This window comes from Zootoca vivipara, chromosome 1 (assembly GCF_963506605.1).
Source record: "Zootoca vivipara chromosome 1, rZooViv1.1, whole genome shotgun sequence".
NCBI lineage: Eukaryota > Metazoa > Chordata > Lepidosauria > Squamata > Lacertidae > Zootoca > Zootoca vivipara.
The window spans coordinates 113,939,677-113,962,053 of record NC_083276.1 but is presented as its reverse complement, the minus strand read 5'-3'; the positions used below and the strand labels follow the sequence as shown (position 1 = coordinate 113,962,053).

Below are 22,377 nucleotides of genomic sequence, written 5' to 3'. Positions count from 1 at the left end.
CATGTTATGTATGAAGGAAGCTAAATAGTGCTATGTTCTTTAAAATTTGTATTTCATTAAAGCATCTTACCAAGCATTTCAGTCACTTTGGCTGTTCCGGGCACATCAGCAGGTTCACCAGGGCCACCAAGATTGCATGCTATGACACGGAATCTATACTCTGCACCTTGTGGAAGATGTGTTAAAGTGTATTCACGGATCTTGGTGGGGGTGGTATTGCATTTGGTCCATTCAAACTGATCGATCTTTTGCATTTCAATCAAGTAGCCAGTGACTTTAGACCCTCCTTCATCTTCTGGTGGACTCCAAGCCAAGGAAATAGATGTTCTTGTAGTATCTGTCACTCTTGGATTCTGAGGTTTACCTGGAGGAGCTGGGATATATTATTAGAGCGAGTTAGATATATTAAAGATATAGTTCTGATGTTTAAAAGGCAGTCCAAAATATTAGTATCAACCATTATTCAACTATTTTGCAAATAAAATGACTGAACAGAAGTCTCTAGTATACGTTATGAATTTTGCAAATTATTTACCAATTGGATCTCTAGCAACTGCAGGCTTGGAAATTCGGCTTGGTTTGCCAGCACCCCTAGCATTGATAGCTGTGACACGATGTTCATACTCCAGTCCTTCAATCAACCCAGTGGAACGATAGCGGGTCATAGTGACTGCGACTTTGTTTACACGGACCCATCTCTCTGATTTAACTTCTTTGCGTTCCACAATATAACCAGTGATCTGTGAACCACCATCTTCTTCTGGTGGATACCAGGTAAGTGTCATTCCGTCGCGGGAGATATCAAACACTTCTGGGGTACCAGGAAGACCAGGAAGACCTACAATAAATAGATGAAAAAATGAGATGAAAATTCCATTTACGATCATATTTTGGTCTGAATAAGCAGGGTATTGTAGACTAGTTCCTTCCTTCTTATTTCAGGAAAATGAAAATAGAATGTACATAGTATCAAGACTTGTTTCTTCTATATGTAAACTGATCTGGATTTTTTAAAATGCAGAGGACTAGGGAAAAAAATATTTACTTACTAATTCTGCTCTTGCATTCTACAATTTCAGACTGCAAGTATGACCCAATTCCAAAGCGGTTTGTGGCAGCCACACGGAACACATATTCAGCACCCTCAGTAAGTTTAGAAAACTTATATGTTGTCCGGGTTACAGATTCAGACACTGGTAACCATCCTGGACGGTGTGCATCTCGTTGCTCCACCACATATCCACTTAGTGCTGCGCCCCCATCCATCTCAGGTGGTTCCCATGAAATGGTTACAAAGGTTGAATCAACATCAACAACTTTAATAGGTCCAGTGGGTGGTCCAGGTTTGTCTGTGAAAATGAAATAAATGAGATATAAACAAAGAAATAGTTAAACAAATTTAATACTTGAATTTGGGGAAATTATGCAAGAAAAAATTATGGACAGTTGTATCTTCAATGCAAATTCTTACCCAGAATAATAACTTTTATTCTTTCAATAGCTGTTCCAGTTGTGTTCTTCAGTTCAAGTGTGTACTCTCCAGTGTCGTGTATTGTGGTTTCACGTATGGTTAATTTAGCTACCTTAGCAACTGTTTCAACTTTGACCCGGTCTGATTCTCGTAGTTTAGAGCCAGCAAAGAACCAAGAAACAGCTGGAGGTGGTCGTCCAGAAATTGGGATAGCTAACTCTATAGGTCTGCCAGCTGGTACATGAATGGTCTTTTGAGGTATTCCAGCAAGGTCAATTGCAGGTAGAACTAAAATAATAATAATAACAAAGCCAATGTTATTAATATTTGTTGAACTATGTCTCAGCACTTTGAATAATGTTCCATTTTTTCCTATTGTAATTATGACTCTTACCTTTTAGTTCTTGTACTGTCACTGCTGTGACGATCTCTCTTGGTTCAGACACACCCTTTTGATTTTGCGCTCTTACTCTAAATAGGTACTGTTCACCTTCATTTAATGAAATTATTGTGTGCTCAAGGACCGTAGGTTTCAGTGTTACAACTTTCATCCACCTTTCTGTTCCAGCTTTACTGGCCTCAATTACATAGCCAGTTAATCTGCTGCCACCATCATGCTGTGGTTTTTCCCATGCAAGCGATACAGTAGATTTAGTTATATCAACCACCTCCAGTTTCTGAGGCACACTTGGAACTTCTGACACCAACACTGCATCTGCTGTCTCACAGGGTTCACCAATGCCGTAGATATTTTCTGGCAGTACTCGGAAGTAGTATAGCGCTCCTTCAACGAGCCCAGAAATTCTGTAAAAGGTTTTGCTGCATTTAGTAGTTACTGTCTTGAATGCTCGCATGGTAGCCTCGCGTTTCTCTATTATATAGTTGTTGACTGGAGCTCCTCCATCAATAGTTGGAATATCCCAAGTAATTGTCACAGACTCTTTTGTAACCTCTTTAACTTTCACTGCTCCTGGTGGTCCAGGGGTATCTGTGGAGCAAAAGGCAAAATAAACCTTTGTCATATTTTATCTGCATTACTCTTCGTATAATATTTTTTCTGCATAAGCAAATTAAAGTTGGAGACTACCATTACTCTGCAAATGAGATCCCGTTCTGCCCTCCCTTCTTTTTTTGTTAAAGCAGATATCTTTGAATATGTGATCGAATGGGCAAAGGTATTGCTGTAACAATAAACAACAGTATTTGCACTTACCATAGACTTTAACCATAATTGTGGCAGATTTCTTTCCTGATTGATTTTCAGCCTCAAGGACGTATTTTCCAGCATCGTACCGGTTCACTTTATCCACAACCAACAGTGTGTAGCTGTCTGTGGTGTCAATAATACCTCGACTTGCTAGGTCAACACCCTTTTTGCTCCATGTAACCATTGGTGTTGGTCTGCCAGATACTGACACCATTAGACGTAAAGAGCCACCTGCTCTAACCGTAATAGTCTTCTTGAGGTCTTCAGCAAGCTCAAGTTCCGGTATTTCTATAGGTGGGGATAGAAATAAAAGATTAGGTTGCATTTGAATATTTCTAAACAAATTTGCAATTTGCAAGTTTGCAAATATTTTATAAAGACTCAATCTTGACATTACCTAGCCTTTCCACAGGTTCTATTTCAGCAGGGGTCTCACTGTATTCGCTCATACCATTTACATTTGTGGCAGCCACTCTAAAGCGGTACTTCTGGCTTATTTTCAGACCAGTCACAGTGAATTCGGTGTTTCTTATGGTGGCAGTGCTATGTGCCCGATACCACTGTTCAGTTCCTTCTTCTTTCATTTCAAGGACATAGCCTAATAAATCAACGCCACCGTCATACATGGGCTTTGTCCAAGCCAAGCTTATGCTAGTTCTAGTAGTGTCCACGACTCTTGGCGGTGAAGGTGGAGCAGGAGTATCTTTGGAAAAAAAAATACACACTTCATGTTACTACAGTGGATCCTTAAAACCTGAATGAATAATAATTTAAACACTTCTGTAGTAGCTATGATTATATGTTTTGAACTGCTCCTGTACTTGGATCAGGATATAATTTTAACACTGGCTATCTGTTTCAGTACAGCCTGCTCCCAAGGAGCAGATGCGTTTAAGGTGCTGCTGTTTCTTTAGCTTGTGGTATGCAAGAAAGTGATACAATAGAATTATAGGGCTTGGAAGGTTCAGGAGTACACGAAACACTTTGGAGTGGAACGCCCTTCCATCAGATGTCAAAGAAATAAAAAACTATATGACATTTAGAAGACATATGAAGGCAACCCTGCTTAGGGAAGTTTTTAATGACTGGTGTTTTAATGTATTTTTAACCTTCTGTTGGAAGCCGCCCAGAATGGCTGGGGAAACCCAGCCAGATGGGCGGGGTAGGAGTAATAAATTATTATTTTTTTGAAGGAACTTTCACATGTTATCTCCTTTTTCTCCCTCTTGTAGCTTGTCCCTTAAAATTCAGCCCTCGCCTTCCTTGCTGCAGACAAAGGAATTGTATATGTTTGGGCTGTTAAAGGGGAGGTTGACAGGAGATACGATAGCCATTTTTAAATATCGAAAGGGTTGTCACAGGGAAGATGGACCAAGCTCATTTTCTCCTGCTCTGGAGGCTAGGAACCAAACCAATTGGAATCATTTGTCCTGACTAAAACACCAGCAAGAACTTTCTAATGGTAAGAGCTGTTCAATAGTGGAACAGACTCCCTTGGGAGGTGGTGGACCCTCTTTCACTGGAGGTTTTTAGGCCAACGTTCATGTATACTTTAGTTGAGATTCCTGCATTGCAGGGGATTGGACTAGATGACCCTTGGGGGTCACTTCCAACTCTACAGTTATATTATTCTATCATTCTAAGGCATCCATCCTGGCAGCATAAAATAAATAAATAAATCCTCTTTGGAGCTGTGGTGAATGGTCCAAACAGCACCTCTGGACCTTCTAGATTCAAGGCCTATGCAGTCTTCATATTGTTTAATCTACACCATTAATGAATATAAACGAATGAACTTACATGATGGGTCTTTGCACAGAACGTACTGCGAAGCATCGCTAGGCTCGCTGTTGCCAGCAGCATTTACCGCAGTGACACGGAACTGATATTCACTGCCTTCCATCAGACCAGTAATTTTCAGTCTTGTGTCATAAATGATGTAGTCTTTATTAACGCGGGTCCAGCGTAGACTTTTCTTTTCTCGTTTGTCTACAAGATAGGTGCTGATCTCGTTACCCCCATCCGACTCTGGCTTCAGCCACTGAATAATGACGTGCTCTTTGCCAGCACCTACTGATTCAGGAACACCAGGTGGTGATGGGATAGCTGTAAATATTTTTTAAAGGCAGGGAAAAAAGTTAGGTATTTCACATTTATAATGTGTAACACAACTTACTTTGTGCTTCCCCCGAAAGGGGAAAGTCTTCACGAGGCTAGAGAAGTACTTACTGAATGAATTTCTAGCAATAATGGGTTCCGTTTCAAGTGGAACACCTGGTCCATATTTGTTGACAGCTCTTACACGGAATATATATTCATTATTCTTTATAAGTCTGGTTACTACACATGACAGTGTTGGACATTCGGGGTCAACAATAACCCAGTTCAGCCTGCTTGTCTCGTGTCTCTCTACAATGTAATGAGTAATTTCTGCCCCTCCATCTTCTTGAGGCATCCGCCAAGCCAAGGTACACTTCTCTTCTGTAACTCTGCTTATAGTGATTTTGCCAGCACATGGACCAGGTGAATCTATTGGCCAAGAGTAAAAGGATCATTACTGCAATGAAAGAAATTCTTTAATCTCAAAAGAAAACTTTAAAGGAAAGAAGTTAAATAGCCACAGAAAACTAGCAGTTACGAAATACTCACCAAGCACTTTGACAAGGACAGCAACTTGCTTTGTCCCACTGGCATTTTTAACAGTTAATGTGTATTTTCCAGTATCACTTCGGTCACAGAACTTGATGATTGCAACAGCATGCTTGCTTGTGTATTGCAAAGCGACCTTTTCACTTGGGTCCAGTTCTCGGTCACCTTTAGACCAAAATACTTTTGGTTCTGGTTTTCCTCCAATCGATGCCTCTAGAACCAGGTCAGATCCAGCCCTAACTGTTACAACGTCTCCTTGCAATTTGGCATCCAGTTCAGCTTTAGGTGGTGCTATGGAGGGGAAAAGCAAAAGAAATAAATTGTGGATGTTGATCTCTTAAAATACGGTCAATTCATGACCTAATTAAAAAACCCACGTGAACATCTCTTACAGTATTCATCTTTACAGGCAACAGGGCCAGTAGATTCAGAACCCTTGCTAATTACACCAGCAGCATTCTTTGCCAAAACACGGAATTCGTATTCCTCTCCTTCACTGAGAGCTGTCACGGTAAAGGAGTTTTCAGAGACAATGGTGTAGTTGCATTTCAACCAGCGTCCATCTCCAGCTTCATTGTATGGTTTGCGTTCTACAATATAGCCAACAATTTTGCTTCCACCATCATAAAGTGGGGGAGACCAGGTTAATGACACTGAAGACCTTGTTACATCTGTGACCTCTGGCCGGCCTGGTGGATCTGTAAGAGAACACAATGCAAAAACATCACTCCATTGTTCCTTTAAATAGTCATAGGACACACACTTTCTCTCTACCAGTTATACTTACCAACAGGATTTTGGGCCAAGACAGCTCTTGAAGCTTCGCTGGCTTTGCTCAGCCCAGCAGCATTTAATGCATATGTTCTGAATTGATACTCCAGACCTTCCACGAGCCCTGTGACTTTGTAGTTACATTCAATACATGGAGATTTGTTTTCCTTCACCCAAAGGATTGTGTTGCGTTCTTTCTTTTCAATCCAGTATCCAACAACTTTGCTGCCGCCATCATGATACGGTTCTTCCCACCGAATGGACATGGCATTGGCAGAAACAAAATAGACTTCGGGTCTAGTGGGTGGGCTTGGTGGGACTGATGAAAGAAAATAAAGGAGGGGATACTGTTAAATACTGCTGTGGTTTTTAAAACAACAAACAAAATAGGAATTAATTTATGCAGATCTGTTAAAACAATTATTACTTACCAAATGGATGCTCAGCCACTATTGGTACTGATTCTATTGGCTTGCTGACACCAAATCTGTTTTCTGAGCTTACACGGAAAGTGTATTCCATATATTTAGTGAGGTGAGTTACTTTGATCTGTGTACGTTTGACGCTGGAATTTACCAGCTGCCATGCTGTTGTACCAGATTCACGTTTTTCAACAATATAGTTTGTAATACCAGTGCCACCATCATCTTCAGGCTCCTTCCATGACAACACACAGGATTCGGCTGTCACAGAAGATACTTCTATGGGGCGTGTAACTGGGCCAGGTCTTCCAATAACGACGACTGTGACAGTGAAAGTTTTCACGCCAGCTGTGTTCTCAAGTGTCAAATAATATTTACCGGAGTCACCTCTCATGCTCTCCTTAACAGTCAGTGTGGTTCTTTCCTTGGTTGTCTTTATAGTCACTCTGTCTGTTTCCTTGAGTCTCATTTCTTCAAGTTTCCATGTTACCTTTGGAACAGGACGTCCACTAATTGGTATGTCAATAGTGAAAGAGCTACCAGCTTTGCAAGTTATAAGTTGTTTAGTTATTCCACTGAGATCTGCAGTTGGCTCAATCTGTGGCTCTTTAATAATAACAGAAGAAAAGGCTTCTCTTGGTTGACTGTAGCCAGCATTATTCCTTGCTTTGACACGGAACTCATATTCATTGTTCTCTATAAGACCTTCAACTGTAAAAGTCAGCTGTTTAGTTTGACCGGCTTCAATCCAATAGTCAGATCCCTTTTGTTTCATCTCTAGGAGGTATCCAGTGATGCGACTACCGCCATCATGATCAGGTTTCAGCCAAGCTAGTACTGCAGAAGACTTGGTAGTATCAACAATGTCTAATCTCTTAGGTGGAGCAGGCTCTTCTGTGGCTACAACTGGCTCTGTTAATTCACAAGGTTCACCTATTCCATATTCATTTTCTGCTGAAACACGGTAAAAATAGGGCACACCTTCTGCAAGATCTGTGACCTTAGCAATTTGGCGAGTACATTTTTCATTGACAACCTGCCAGCTGCGACGGCTTGCTTCTCGCTTCTCCACGACATAATGATGGATGCGAGCACCTCCATCCAAAATAGGAGCATCCCACATTAAAGTGATAGAGCCTCTGGTCACATCCTTAAATGTAATGGGGCCTGGTGGCCCTGGAGTGTCTAGTACTTTAACAGTGAAAGCAATAGATTTCTTACCGCTGTTGTTTTCTACAGTCAATACGTATTTGCCAGCATCTGTTCTGTTGCAGTTCTCCACAGTTAATGTACTGAATGAGTCTGTTGTATGTATGTCAGCACGCAGGCTAAGAGACGAATCTGCTTTGGACCATATAGCAGTAGGAACAGGTCTGCCCTTGAAGGCAATAAACAGACGGATAGTTGCACCTGCTCTGACAATATGTGTCTGCTTGAAGCTAGCATCAATATCAAGTTCTGGTGAAGAGAGTCTATCTATTGTTTGCACCGAAGCAGAAACTTCACAGCTTTCACCTTTGCCTGCACCATTTACAGCACTGACTCGGAATTTGTAGTTTTCATTTGGTTCTAGATCAACCACAGTATACTTGGTAGCAATGCAAGTCTCAGCATTGACTTTATGCCATTCTCCTAAATCTGCTTTGCACATTTCTATGATGTAGCCAATTATTTCCAGGCCTCCATCAAAAACAGGCCTGGTCCATTCCAAGCTGACACTTGTCTTTGATGTGTCGGTCACTTTGACAACAGTAGGAGCACTTGGTGGATGAACTACCTCTCTGCATTTAATCAGCCTTGAGATACCACTTGGCGGCCCAACTCCTGCATTATTTTCCGCCATGACATGGAACTCATATTCATTGCCTTCGGTGAGGCCTGTGACTCTGAACCGTGTCTCAGAAATGGGCCTCTTGCTGGATACTTTAACCCAGAGAATACTTTTCTTTTCTCTTCTCTCCAGGATATATTGGTTAATGTCACTTCCACCATCTGACGCTGGCCTTGTCCATGTAAGTGTGATGCTGTTTCCTGTTACGTTGCTTGGTTCTGGAGTGCCAGGAGCCTCGGGGACAGCTGTAAAAATAAAAGAAGCCAATCAGATAACATCCTCAACAAGGTTGCCAACACTGTAATTTAAGATTTCTCAATTTAATGTAAACTTACTATAATGTGCCTGTGCTACGATTGCATCAGATTCCAGTGGCCTGCCAACACCAAACTTGTTGGCTGCTGAGATACGGAACTGGTATTCATTGCCCTTTATTAATTTGTGTGCCGTGTAACTGCATGTTTCACAGTGGTCTTCAATCAATGCCCAGGATACTCGGCTGGTCTCACGCTTTTCAATCACATAATGAGTAATGGCTGCACAGCCATCATTAGCAGGAGCCTCCCACCATAAAGACGCCTTCTCTTCAGTAACATTGGTGAATCGTATTGGCCCACCGACTTTTCCTGGGGTATCTGTAACAGTCAATTACCAGTTATTTTTTATTGTTCTTATTTTAATATATAATGAATAGAATGCTAAATAAAAAATGGCTCAATTTCATATAAGGAAAGTTTACCATGTACTCTTATGGTTATGTCTTCCTGTCTGGTGCCCGACGCATTCTTGGCTTCTATTCTATATACTCCACGATGTTCCCGGGAAGCATCTCTAACAAACAAGGTGCTATAGCCAATTGCATTGTTGATTTCCATATTCAGCCTCTGGTCAATCTCAGCTCCATCTTTAAACCAGGTCACCTGAGGAACTGGCCGGCCTGTGATGAAAACTTTAAACCTTATGCTTTCCCCAGCTTTCACTGTAAGACCATCAAAATGTTCGGCACTGAACTCAATATTTGGTGCAACTAAAGAATAAAAAGAAGTAAAATAATGTTCACTTAATGGTCAGCAACATATTTTCTTGGAAAACAATATAAGGAGCTATAATAGGTATTTTATGTCAGAGTTTCACTTAATATTAAATACAAAACTATCAGTATTTATAAGCCAGTCTTCCACATACGATCAGTTTTTTTTTAAATAAAATTGAGTTACTCAGTTCATGTTTATGATCTTTTGCAGTATGGATGAGGAAGCCTAGGCTTTCCAGTTAGCCCTCAGTATTCTCCCTAGTCATCCCCACTCTCCCCAAGCCATACCCCTCTCTGATGCAGCTTCACACATTCTTCAGGTGCTTTTGCATGACTGGAATGTGTCTCTGAAGAGTGATAATACCTCTTGTTTGGCTACATCTGTGAGCATTTTCACCCCTCCCATTCTGAAAATCTGGTGATATCTGCTGTTGGGAGGGAACAGTTAGGAATTGTTACTTTGTTGTTTTTCATTCCTGACTCTGCTCTCTGCTGTGTGCTGTGTGCAGTTTAATATCTTCTGTAGACAAGATGGCTAAGTGAGAGGCTGTAACACTCACAAAGTCAGATCTGTAAATATGCAGTAGTTAATAGAAATAAATGAGGAATGTTTTGAAACCTCTACAAATGCTTCTGCTGTTCACTGCTGATTTGGTGCTCATAAAGCCCAGTTATGAGTCCATGATTCCCGGGTGTATGCTGAAGGTGTTCCAGACGTCCTGCCCAGGCATAGGGGCCTAAGAAGACCTGGACAGATCCTGGCATTTACCCACATATGGTAGCAGGAGGATGGTTGCTGGTAGCAGACTGGTGGTTGCAGATGGCTATTGATGGTTGGATAATTGGATGTTTCTGATCCATTTCCATCTGATGCTGCACATCGGAGTTGAGCTGTGAGCTGAAGCTGTTTTTCAAGCTGCTGTTTGATTTACAGAAAGGTATGTTGCTGGCTGCCAAGAAGACAGCAGAGACGCTTTTCCAGTTTGCCTGTTAATTGTGCTGAGTGGGGAGAGAAGTTGCTGAAAGAGTCAAGAGTATTTGGGGTGCATGAAGGGAAGTGTCTTGCTGTTAACTAAACACAGGCATGGCTTCTGCACATTCTGGCCAGATGTCTCTATCTTTTCCTCTCCTTACACCAGAGACCTATCCTACGTGGCAGGTCAAAATGAAAGCACTTTTACAAAGGGAAAAGCTTTACCATACTATAGAAGATGACCCCCCCAATGAGGATGATGATGGATGGCCAGCGTGGCATGAGGCAGACATGAGAGCCAGGGGGACAATTATTCTGAGTGTCCAGGACCAGTTGTTGGTCAACTTGGAGAACCAGCAGACTGCACGGGCTGTTTGGAATAAACTTCGAGATATGCATCTAAGACAAAATGCAGGATCCAGTGTGCTTTTCTTTAAAAAGCTGTGTAGGCTGGAATTACAGAAAGATGGTGATTTGCCCAGCCATCTAGCCCAGTTAAAACGTCTCAGACAGGATCTTGTCCAGCGAGACTTAAATATTTCAGAAGCTGTTTTTGCAATGCTTATCATAAACAGTTTGGATGAATCTTATGATGCTGTAGCTGCTCAATTGTCGTCTTTGCCCAATGACCGTCTAACAGAAGATTATGTGTCTAGCGTGCTCTTGAATGAGTGGGATCGCAGACAGACTGCTAGAGAAAGCAGGGACAAGGCTGTTGGAAATGCTTACAAGCCTTCAACAGGGGAAAGTGAAAGTGTTGCAAAAGCTCTTAAAATGCGCCGCTGTTTTTCTTGCGGAGAGGTCGGCCATTTTAAAAATCAGTGTAAAAACTCTTCAAAGAAGAAGAGCAACTTCAAAGGCAAAAGGGGAGGAGGCCGAAAACCCCAAGGGCCAGCTGCATCAAAGGCTTTGATCTCACGCAGTTCTAATCAACTCACACGTTCTGTTTTTGTTGTCGACTCAGGAGCCACAAGGCACGTGGCCAATGATAAAAATCTCTTTCTTCATCTTGAGAAACAGGGAGGAGCAATTCATCAAGCGGATGGAACGACTATTAAAAGTTTGGCTCAGGGAACGGTTTCTTTGCAGAGCCTTAATGCAACAGTTAAAAATGTTATGTATGCTCCTCATTTGCAGGATAATCTCTTGAGTGTTTCTCAGCTAGACGCTCAAGGATTTAAAGTGGTGTTTGCAAACTCTCGGTGTGAAATTCTTCGAGATAACAAACTCATTCTTTATGCTAAGTGTGTTGATGGTTTATATGTATTGCCTTTTGTTACAGGTACAGCTGCTGGAGCAACTAAAGAAACTGAAAAGGCATGCTGTAATATATCAGTAGATAAGAATGAGAAATTGCATAACCATTGTATTCATGATTATCATCGTTTGTTTGGTCATTTGCATTTCCAGGCAGTAGGTAAAATGCAAAATATGGTTGAGGGCATGAAAGTTCAAAAGTGTCCTTATCATATGAAATGTGTCTCATGTGCAGAGAACAAAATTAAGCAAGCTCCCAAAGGTACAAAATCTGGGAGGGAGGTTAAGAAACCTTATGAGATTGTGCATGCAGACTTGGTTGGACCTCTAGCGCTCTCTAGAGGAAACTCATGTTATTTTTTGGTTCTGATAGATGCCTATTCTAGATATGTTTGGGTCTATATGTTACAAAAGAAGTCTGAAGCCTTCTCCAAGTTTCAAAAATTTTGTGCATGGCTCAGGAATGTTCACGATGAGCATGTATGTTGTCTTTTTACTGACAGGGGTGGAGAATTTTGTTCAGAACAGTTTGAAAACTTTACTGCTGAACAGGGCATAGAGCACATGACTGCCACGCCCAGATCTCCATGGCAGAATGGTTTATGTGAAAGAGTAAACCAGACCTTGCAACAAGGAATTAAAACTCTGTTGCATGATTCAGGCCTACCCAACCCCTTCTGGGCTGAAGCTCTATCGTGTTTCACCTATATTTACAACCGCAGGTATCAATCAGCCATTGATTGCACCCCATACGAAATGCTGTTCAAAAGGAAACCGTTTGTAAAACATTTAAAAATTTTCGGTTCTGAAGTTTGGGTGCACACTCTGCAAGGTGACAAACTGAGCAAATCTGGTCAACATGGCATTTTTCTAGGTTATGAAAAAGGTTCTTATCGTGTGCTGATGACAGACACAAACACAATTAGGCTGACCAGAAGCATGGATTGTAATCCAAAATGGGACAAAGTTGGCATTTTTCAATGTCATCCCATTTCAGATGATGAGGTGGTGAAACCAATTAACAAAGAGGCAAAACCTGTAATTGATGCTGATGGTAGCACAGATTCTGACACTGATACAGATGATCAGAATGAAAAGACCTCTTTTAAGAAATCAGATGGGTCTGACACTGATCTAGAGGTAGAATCTTTGCCAGATACAGGTCACCATTCTCCCAAGGAGGAGGAACCAGACCCAGAGGATCCCAGAGTATTGCGTAGATCTGAGAGAACTACCAAGGGACAAGCACCTAAACGATTTTCTAAAGAATTTGCTAAAGCTGCTATTTCAGATATGGCTGCCACTAGCAATCCAAACTCAGTTTTTGAACCAACTAACTACAAAGAGGTTCAAAATTTACCTGAAAAAGATGCCGAACCTTGGCTTAATGCCATGAAAGCTGAATTGAATTCCCTAAAGCAAAATGACACGTGGGAATTGGTTCCAGTAGAACCAGGCATGAAACTTGTAGACAGCAGGTGGATTTACAAAACCAAGACTGATCAGACTGGTAAAGTGGTCAGATATAAAGCCAGATTAGTTGCACGTGGTTTTTCTCAAGTTCCTGATCAGGACTATCATGAGACATATTCACCGACAGTCAAATTTGAGACAGTTAGGCTGTTGATGAAAATTGCTGCAGAAGAGGGCATGACCATATCTCATCACGACGTAAATACTGCGTTTTTGTACGGAATTCTCAATGAGAGTATTTACATGTCACCGCCAGACGGAGTGCAGATAAAAAAGGGAATGGTGTGTAAATTAAAAAAATCCCTGTATGGTCTAAAACAAAGTGCTCGATGCTGGCACACTAAGCTGACAGAAGTGCTGTTTTCCTTAGGTTTCCAGCAAGGAAAGGCTGATTCTTGTGTTTTTGTTAAAGAATCTAACCAGCACAAATTGTACTGCATTTGTTTTGTGGATGATATTTTGTTTTTCTGGAAGGATGCAAATATTTACAAAACCACTCTTGCAAAACTGCAAAAGCATTTTGATATGAAAGACCTAGGGGAAGTCAGCAATTATCTCTCACTGGAAGTAGAAAGAAATAAGCAAGGTGATGTTTTGCTGCATCAATCACGTAAGATCAATGATGTGATTGAAAAATTAAATCTGACAGATGCCAATTCTGTAGACACCCCCATGGTCACAGGGTACCAACATGATACTAATGCTAATGTTTTTCCTGACACTACATTGTTCAGAAGTGTGTTGGGTAAACTTAGTTTTATAGCAAGGTGCACAAGACCAGACATTGCTGTTAGCGTAAATTTGCTCAGCAGATATGTAAATAAACCTACAGTGCAAGACTGGAAGGCACTGAAACGCATAGTTAGGTATTTAAAAGGCACTATGCATTACAGGTTGAAGCTTACTAGCCAAAACTCTGGAGGTCTTGAGATCTATGCCGATGCCAGTTTTGGTAGTGATACAACTGATGGCAAGAGCACCTCAGGTGTGTGTTATTTGTACAATCAGTGCCTATTTGATTGGTCTTGTAAGAAACAGGCAACAATAAGCATGAGTTCATGTGAAGCAGAACTCAACGCTTTAAATTTTTCCCTCATGAATGTAGAGTGGTTGTTGCAACTATGTGAGGATATGAGAGTTAAAATTTGTTGTCCAGTTCAAGTTTATCAGGACAACAAAGCCTGCATAGAACTAATCCATTCAGAAGGGTGCAAGCAAAGAACAAAACATTTGCTAATCAAATTGCACCGTGCCAGAGAATGCATTCAGAAGGGAGTTGTAAAAGTCTCATATATGCCAGGGAAAGAAATACCTGCTGATGCTTTGACTAAAGCTGTTAATAAGGAACAACTTGGTATATATGTAAAGAAATTGCTTTTGTGCTAGATTTTCATAATGGTCAGAATGAAAAGGGGGAGGTTGTGAGCATTTTCACCCCTCCCATTCTGAAAATCTGGTGATATCTGCTGTTGGGAGGGAACAGTTAGGAATTGTTACTTTGTTGTTTTTCATTCCTGACTCTGCTCTCTGCTGTGTGCTGTGTGCAGTTTAATATCTTCTGTAGACAAGATGGCTAAGTGAGAGGCTGTAACACTCACAAAGCCAGATCTGTAAATATGCAGTAGTTAATAGAAATAAATGAGGAATGTTTTGAAACCTCTACAAATGCTTCTGCTGTTCACTGCTGATTTGGTGCTCATAAAGCCCAGTTATGAGTCCATGATTCCCGGGTGTATGCTGAAGGTGTTCCAGACGTCCTGCCCAGGCATAGGGGCCTAAGAAGACCTGGACAGATCCTGGCATTTACCCACAACATCAAGGATTGATTGATTAATTTCTACATCACTTACTATATAAAAAATAGCTCAAAGTGCTGTACAGAAAACTGAAGCAAAAACAGACAACTTAGACAAAATATTACAAAAATACACAGCTGTATATGAAAATGTTACATTAATACAAATCTATATCTATATCTATATATCTTTGTTTGTTTGTGTGTGTGTGTGTGTGTGTGTGTGTGTGTGTGTGTGTATATATATATATAGAGAGAGAGAGAGAGAGAGAGAGTCATTTTCCTTCTGAGAGACATAGGAGAGGGAGAGGGAGAGAGAGGGAGAGGGAGAGAGAGAAAAGTAGAAGCCTCTAATTTTTGCATGTCTGGAATGTAGCCTACTGAACAAAAGTAAGAGCCACGTCCACTGCTCTGTCCATTTTTGCCTCTGCCCTCCACACCAAGCATGTGTCCCTATGAAGATTATCCACAAGGGACTGGGTGCTTCGGGTGGAAAAGGTTGCTAACTCCTGATTTACAGTATTAGTAGGAATGGACAGTGTTAACCAGTTGCTTAGCAGATAGTGAGATAGTCATCAGAGTTCAAAGCCATTCAGTAATGCAGCCATTGGCTGTAAATAAAGTGCTGTGGCCCATAAACTTTAAGAGAGCCTACACATAACATGCTTATAAATTAGGCTTACCAGCTTCATCTCTGGTCATGATATAGCCCGAAGACTGAGAAGGAGGGCTGATAGTTCCAACAGCGTTTCTTGCAAGTATTCTGAATTCATACCGATCGCCGGGGCTAAGTCCTGTAGCTGTATACTGGCATTCACTGACATCAATAAAATTGCATCTGACCCAGCGATCACCACTTCCTTGACGTTTCTCAATACTGTAGCCCACAATCTTGCTGCCTCCATCACGCAGAGGTGCTGTCCATTTCAGAGTAATAGTCTCCCTAGTCACATCAATGTAATCAGGGGTGCCAGGTGGATCTGAAAGAAACACAAGTGCATTAATAGTAATATAAATCAGCATAAATTCCAACAGCGTGTTGAGGCAGGTGCATTGTATTCAGTGATCAGTCACTTACCTACTGGGGAAACAGCCAAGGAAAATTTGCTTGGGTCACTAGCAGAGCTTAATCCAGCAGAATTTTCTGCATATACACGGAACTGGTAGTCCAAACCATCCATTAATCCAGTAATTCTGTATTCTCTATTAGATATTGGTGACAAATTGACTTTCTGCCACAATATGCTGTTTCGTTCTTTCTTTTCAACATGGTATCCAGTAATTTCTGCTCCTCCGTCATAGACTGGAGCATCCCAAGATATGGTCATTCCATCAGCTGTCACATTGTAAACAACAGGCTTCCCTGGTGAACCTGGTGGTTTGAACTGGTGTTTTGCTATGACCTCAACGGAGTTTAGTGGTGGGCTCACTCCGTATCTGTTTTCTGCGCGGACTCTGAACTGATACTCTGCATCTTTAACAAGGTTGGGAACTTTGAAGGTCGTCCTTGACACACTAGAACATATCATTTTCCAGTTGGTCTGTGAGGTTTCACGCTTCTCAACGCTGTAGCCAGTGATTTCTCCTCCCCCATCATCTTCAGGAACACCCCATGAAAGAACCATACTATCTGCTCTGATTTCGTCTAATTTAATGGGTCCCTTGGGCTTAGATGGTGGGCCAAGTGTTATAACTGTGATTGGGAATGACTTCCTGTGAACACCATTATCAAGAATTAAGGTATATTTGCCACCATTTTCTTTTTTCACATTCTTAATGCTTAAAGTTATTTTGTTTTCAGTTTTCTTGAAGCGAACCTGTTCACTTTCTTTAAGAGGAATGTTGTCTTTCAGCCAGCTCATAGTTGGCTTTGGCTTTCCCTTATATGGTAATTCAACATGTACATTATAACCTATTCTCACTGTTACTTGTCCTCCAAGTATATCAGAAAGGTCCGCTTCAGGTGTTATTACATAGTCTTTCACTGTAATGGGTCCAATTACAGAAAAATCACTTCTTCCTTTTTCATTCTTTGCAGAAACTCTGAACTCCATAACAGAAAGCTCCTTAAGTTTTTCAACTTCAAATTCGCATGCTTTACTTGCCCCTGCATATGACCATTCATGTTCATCCTTCAGTTTCTTCTCAATAACATAATCAGTTATGATACTACCACCATCAAATTCAGGTTTACTCCACTGTAAAGTGACAGACGTCTTTGTTGAATCTTTCATGGCCAGATCCCGTACAGGTCCAGGGACTTCTGCTGCTTTCACTGGTTCTGAAGTTTCACATGGTTCACCCAATCCATTTTCATTTTCTGCAAGAACACGGAAGAAGTATGGGATCTTCTCTGACAGGTCAGTTATCTTAAATGATGTATTAGAGCACTTGGCTGTAACAGAGGACCATGCTCTCTTCGTGGCATCTCTTTTGTCAATGACATAATTTGTTACTTCAGAACCACCATTGATGAGTGGTGGGTCCCATACCAATGTCACAGTTCCACGAGAAACATGTTTAAGATGTAGTCTCTGGCATGCAGATGGAGTGTCAAGGACTTTAACATTCACAAATGAAGTTTTGGGTTTTCCAACTCCATTCTCAATTGTGAGGACATATTTTCCCGTATCATTGCGAGTGACTTGAGGAATACTAAGGAGTGTGGACGATTCTGTGTTCTGAATGCTGTATCTTTCATCAACACCTAGATTTTTTTCACCCTTTCTCCATGTGGCAGTTGGAGGTGGTCTTCCTTTGAATGGAATCATTATCTGTACATCTTCACCTGCTTTAGCCACAATGGAGGTTCTGAGAGCAACATCTAGATCAATCTGTGCCTCCTCTGCAAAATAATAATAATAATAAAGAATAAGTTAAAAGAAAAATAATTCGTATTTGGGGAAAAGATGAAAATACCGAATAATAAATATAATAATAAAAAATTACATTTACATACCAAGTATGTCTTTAGCTTGTACAGCTTCTGTCATTTCAATAGGTTCACCTTGTCCAGCATAATTTATAGCAGCTACACGGAAGTAGTAATTGATTCCTGGCTGAAGGTGAGAAACAACATACTCTGTGGTTCGCACTTCTCCTCTTGCACTGACCAGAGTCCATTCTTCTTCTTCCCCTTCTCTCTTTTCAATAGCATAGCTGGTAATTGCACTTCCTCCATCATAGGCTGGTTTACTCCAGCCAAGTGTGACAGATGTCTTTGTCGTATCCACAACTTTTAGCTTAAAAGGTGGCCCAGGTTTTTCTGCAAAATGCAAGTAACAAAAATGAGACTTGACAACCTTGACAACTAATAGCAACAATAGCAATATATGGCCGTACACAGTTTCAAGAATGTGTATAATTTGACCTTTGCATTTTTGCACAATCAAATGAAATGTTTCTTACCTATAGGATCTTCAGCTTTGTAGAAGTCCGATGCATCAGAGAAGGGACCTTGCCCAGCTGCATTCACAGCAGAAACTCTGAACTGATATTCACTGTTTTCTGTTAGTCCCGTCACTTTCTGCCTGGTGTCACGAATGGTTTCTTTAGACACCTTGAACCAGCTTAGACTTTTCTTATCACGTCTCTCAAGATAATATCCATTTATCTCGCTACCACCATCTATAGTTGGCCTGCTCCAGACTATGGTCATAGACTGTTTAGTTATCATGGAGGCCTCTGGTGTACCAGGCTGTCCAGGTGTAACTGCATTTTTAGTGAAACAAAAACAACACCAGGTCAATATAAACTAATAGATAACCACCTAGAGGTAATAAAAAAAGGTATTAATTACCATCTGTCTTAACTTACCAAATGCATTTTTAGCTATGACAGTGTCAGATTCCAGGGGCTCACCAACACCAAATTTGTTTACGCCTCGTACACGGAATATATATTCGTTTCCTTTTATGACTTTTGTGGTAGTGACCATGCATTCTTCAAGTTTTTCTGAAACCACAGACCACACCACACGGCTCGTCTCGCGTTTCTCAACAATGTAATGTGTCACAGAAGCACCTCCATCATCTGCTGGTGGTTGCCACACAAGGGCAATCTTTTCCGCGGTGACCGTTTTGAAATGTATAGGTCCACCTGGTGGTCCTGGTTTATCTGTTTAATAGGCAAGAATATATATATATATATATTAAATATGCAACAATGGACACAGCTAGTTGAATTGACAGAAGGAAACAATATGAAAATGCTCCAAACATACCAAGGATCTGGACCTTGATGGTGGCAGATGCAGAACCCATGGCATTCTTTAATTTCAGTTCGTAATTTCCGCTGTTAATACGAGTTGCTTCTTTGATCAGTATAGCTGAAAATTCCGTGGTGTTTTCAATAGATACCTGGGCACTGGTATGTATTTCTTTACCATCGTGGAACCACTCAATTGTGGGCACAGGCTTTCCTGAGATGCCAAGTTTCAGTTTAATTGCCGTGTCTGCTTTGTATTTGACTACTTCTGTATATTCTGGTGGTACATCAATTTCAGGTGCACCTTAATGAAAAAGAAGTGGAATAGAAAATATATTAACATTTTCGAAATGTTAATTTCAACATTTCAAAGGGAGCTTGAAACAGTACTGTGCTGCCCAGCTAAGACCCCTGAATTCAAAGTAGAATTTCTGTTAACAGGATTTACTTTAAACTCAATCACATAACTGGGTATCAGTATTATTAATTTCTTACCATATGTATCCACGCATGTTATAGGGCCTAAAACATCAGATGGATTGCTAATTGAACCAGCAGCATTCTTAGTAAAAACACGGAATTCATATTGGGAGTTTTGAGTCAATCCTGATACAGTGAAATTAGTTTCAATGACATTGGTGAAGCTTGCTTTTGTCCATCTTCCATTTGGAAGATCACGTTTCTCAACAATATATCCAGTAATTTTGCTGCCACCATCAAAAGCTGGCTGTGTCCAAGAAAGATTGACAAATGTTTTGGAAATATCTTTGACACGAAGGGTTCTTGGCGGCTCTGCAATATGAAAAAGCAACAACATTTGGAATTAATGTGTTCATTCAACAATGACTCACCAAAGAAATATTTTCTACCAAATTCATTATTTGAAATGTGATTCTTATCCTTTGCTACAGACTACATACCGCAGGCATCTATAGCAAGAACTGCATCAGATGTATGGCTTGCTTTTCCAATACCAGCTGCATTTTCTGCATACACTCTGAACTCATAAATGAGACCGGCGGTGATATTGGAGGCCTTGAAGTGAGTTGTGCGTATAATCATTTTGTTAGCTTTCTTCCATAAAATACTGTTCCTGTCCTTCATTTCCAAATGGTAGCCAATGACTGCACTGCCTCCATTGGAAACAGGTTCATGCCATCCAACAATTATGCTTTCTCGAGTCACGTTGGTGATCCATGGTGTGGAAGGTGGTCCAGGGGTTGCTAAATGAATATTAAGTACAGGTTAATAAATCATAAATACATGCCTGAAAAACTCGGAAAACGAGCATTACGAAAAGTCACTTACTGTAAGGAAGCTTAACAGTTATACATGCTGAGTCAAGATGGTCACTTATGCCAAAGCGATTTTCTGCTTTAATACGGAATTGATATTCTTCTCCTGTTGTAAGTTTCGTGATCTTAATAATGTTTCTAGCAACAGTTGCAGACACTTCAGACCACACAGCAGTGCTTGTTTCTCTTTTCAGTACAATGTAGTTGGTAACTTGACTTCCGCCATCATAACGAGGTGGCTCCCACTTAAGGTTAAGACCTTGTTCAGTGATATCACTTACAACAACAGGGCCAACTGGAGGGCCTGGTCTGTCTAGGACAACAATCTTAAGGAAAGATTTAGTAGTTCCACTGGAGTTGGCAGCTGTGATGTCATATCTACCAGAATCAGTAGCCACACTTTCTTTGAGATTAACAATGACACTTTCTGCTGTGGTTTCAGTGTTAAACCTCATCGTTGGTTTGAGAGGAATGCCATCCCTGGATAAAGTCACCTTTGGCAATGGTCTTCCAGAAATTGGAATCTCTACCTTTAGGTTTGAACCTGCTCTTACATAAACGGTGTGGTTTGGGAAACATTTCATGTCGACTTCAGGAGATTCTGAAAAAAAAAATACATTTGCAAAAAGTTAATAATAACAATAACAATATATTATTTATACCCTGCCCATCTGTCCGGGTTCCCCCAGCCACTCTGGGCGGCTTCCAACAAAATATTAAAATACAGAAATCCATCAAACATTAAAAGCTTCCCTAAACAGGGCTGCCTTAAGATGCCTTCTAAAGGTCTGGTAATTGTTATTCTCTTTGACCTCTGGTGGGAGGGCATTCCACAGGGTGGGTGCCACTACCGAGAAGGCCCTCTGCCTGGTTCCCTGTAACTTGGCTTCTCGTAGCGAGGGAACCGCCAGAAGGCCCTCAGCGCTGGACCTCAGTGTCCGGGCAGAACGATGGGGGTGGAGACGCTCCTTCAGGTATACTGGAGGAGTGCAGGTATACTGGTTTTCAAGTGCATTTTCAACTGAATTTGTATGAGCTCTATGTGATCTATTCATTATTTATTAATTAAAACTATTTCTATACCACCTTTCATGTAAACATCACAAGGCAGTATACACATACACATTAAATTTACATCAGAACTCAAAGAATAAGTAAAATACCAGTCAACTTTAGATCAAAACAGACATGTTATTATCAACTAGTATCAACATGCAGCAAAGGACTGGGAGAATAAAGTTTTTAGTAGATGTCAAATTGCCAAAAGTGTCACCGAGGTGATTCCAAGGGGACGGCACTGTTTCCACATACCTAGTTGGTCTTTAACTGTAACGGCATGAAGAAGCTCTTTGGGGTCACTTAGACCAGCTTGGTTTTCAGCAAATACTCTAAAGAAGTAGTCTGCATTCTCCTTGAGACCATGGACAATATGATGAGTTGTCTTGACTACAGCACACCTGACCCACTTCTGCTGCCCTTTCTCTAGGGCTTCAACAAGGTAGCCTACAACTCTGCTTCCTCCATCATGTTCTGGCTTTAGCCACACAAGAGATACACTATCTTTAGTAACATTTGATACTCCCAGTTTTTCGGGTGGACTTGGTTTTTCTGAAAAATAAAGAGAAGATGATCAATCAATCAATCAATCAATCAGTCAATCAATCAATGGAAGATGAATTGAGAGCAAATGTGTCATATGCATTCCACTTAATTTTAATGTACTCAGCAAGCACATTATAATTTATACCCCACCCATCTGTCTGGGTTTCCTCAGCTACTCTGGGCGGCTCCGAATCGGATATTAAAAACACAATACAGCATTAAACATTAAAAATTTCCCTAAAAAGGGAAGTTTTATCTTGCATGCCTTTATTAACACATTACTAGAGTTATTAGGTGTCTACTAGAGTTATTAGGTGTCTTCAAGACAGACAATTTGATTACTGCTTTACAATAAATTAATACCAGTAATAATAAGCATTACACATTAAGAC

General features: G+C 40.8%; 1 protein-coding gene across 50 annotated transcripts in view; it reads right to left on the bottom strand.

Moving 5' to 3' along the window:
* The window catches only part of TTN (titin), a 307,843-nt gene that overhangs the window by 20,320 nt on the left and 265,146 nt on the right, over positions 1 to 22,377 (bottom strand). For all 50 annotated transcript variants that reach the window (XM_035133990.2, XM_035134229.2, XM_035134116.2 and 47 more), the window contains 25 exons: positions 21,695 to 21,991; positions 20,397 to 20,984; positions 20,009 to 20,311; positions 19,584 to 19,880; positions 19,105 to 19,392; positions 18,699 to 18,998; positions 18,291 to 18,593; positions 17,842 to 18,147; positions 15,961 to 17,727; positions 15,566 to 15,862; positions 9,091 to 9,378; positions 8,687 to 8,986; positions 6,530 to 8,596; positions 6,115 to 6,417; positions 5,720 to 6,025; positions 5,328 to 5,618; positions 4,908 to 5,207; positions 4,479 to 4,784; positions 3,076 to 3,381; positions 2,685 to 2,966; positions 1,866 to 2,459; positions 1,472 to 1,759; positions 1,050 to 1,349; positions 536 to 838; positions 71 to 373 (listed from right to left, as the gene is read on the bottom strand). In XM_035133990.2, the coding sequence (XP_034989881.2) occupies positions 71 to 373; positions 536 to 838; positions 1,050 to 1,349; positions 1,472 to 1,759; positions 1,866 to 2,459; positions 2,685 to 2,966; positions 3,076 to 3,381; positions 4,479 to 4,784; positions 4,908 to 5,207; positions 5,328 to 5,618; positions 5,720 to 6,025; positions 6,115 to 6,417; positions 6,530 to 8,596; positions 8,687 to 8,986; positions 9,091 to 9,378; positions 15,566 to 15,862; positions 15,961 to 17,727; positions 17,842 to 18,147; positions 18,291 to 18,593; positions 18,699 to 18,998; positions 19,105 to 19,392; positions 19,584 to 19,880; positions 20,009 to 20,311; positions 20,397 to 20,984; positions 21,695 to 21,991 (11,283 nt within the window). The remainder of the gene's footprint in view (positions 1 to 70; positions 374 to 535; positions 839 to 1,049; positions 1,350 to 1,471; positions 1,760 to 1,865; positions 2,460 to 2,684; positions 2,967 to 3,075; positions 3,382 to 4,478; positions 4,785 to 4,907; positions 5,208 to 5,327; positions 5,619 to 5,719; positions 6,026 to 6,114; positions 6,418 to 6,529; positions 8,597 to 8,686; positions 8,987 to 9,090; positions 9,379 to 15,565; positions 15,863 to 15,960; positions 17,728 to 17,841; positions 18,148 to 18,290; positions 18,594 to 18,698; positions 18,999 to 19,104; positions 19,393 to 19,583; positions 19,881 to 20,008; positions 20,312 to 20,396; positions 20,985 to 21,694; positions 21,992 to 22,377) is intronic.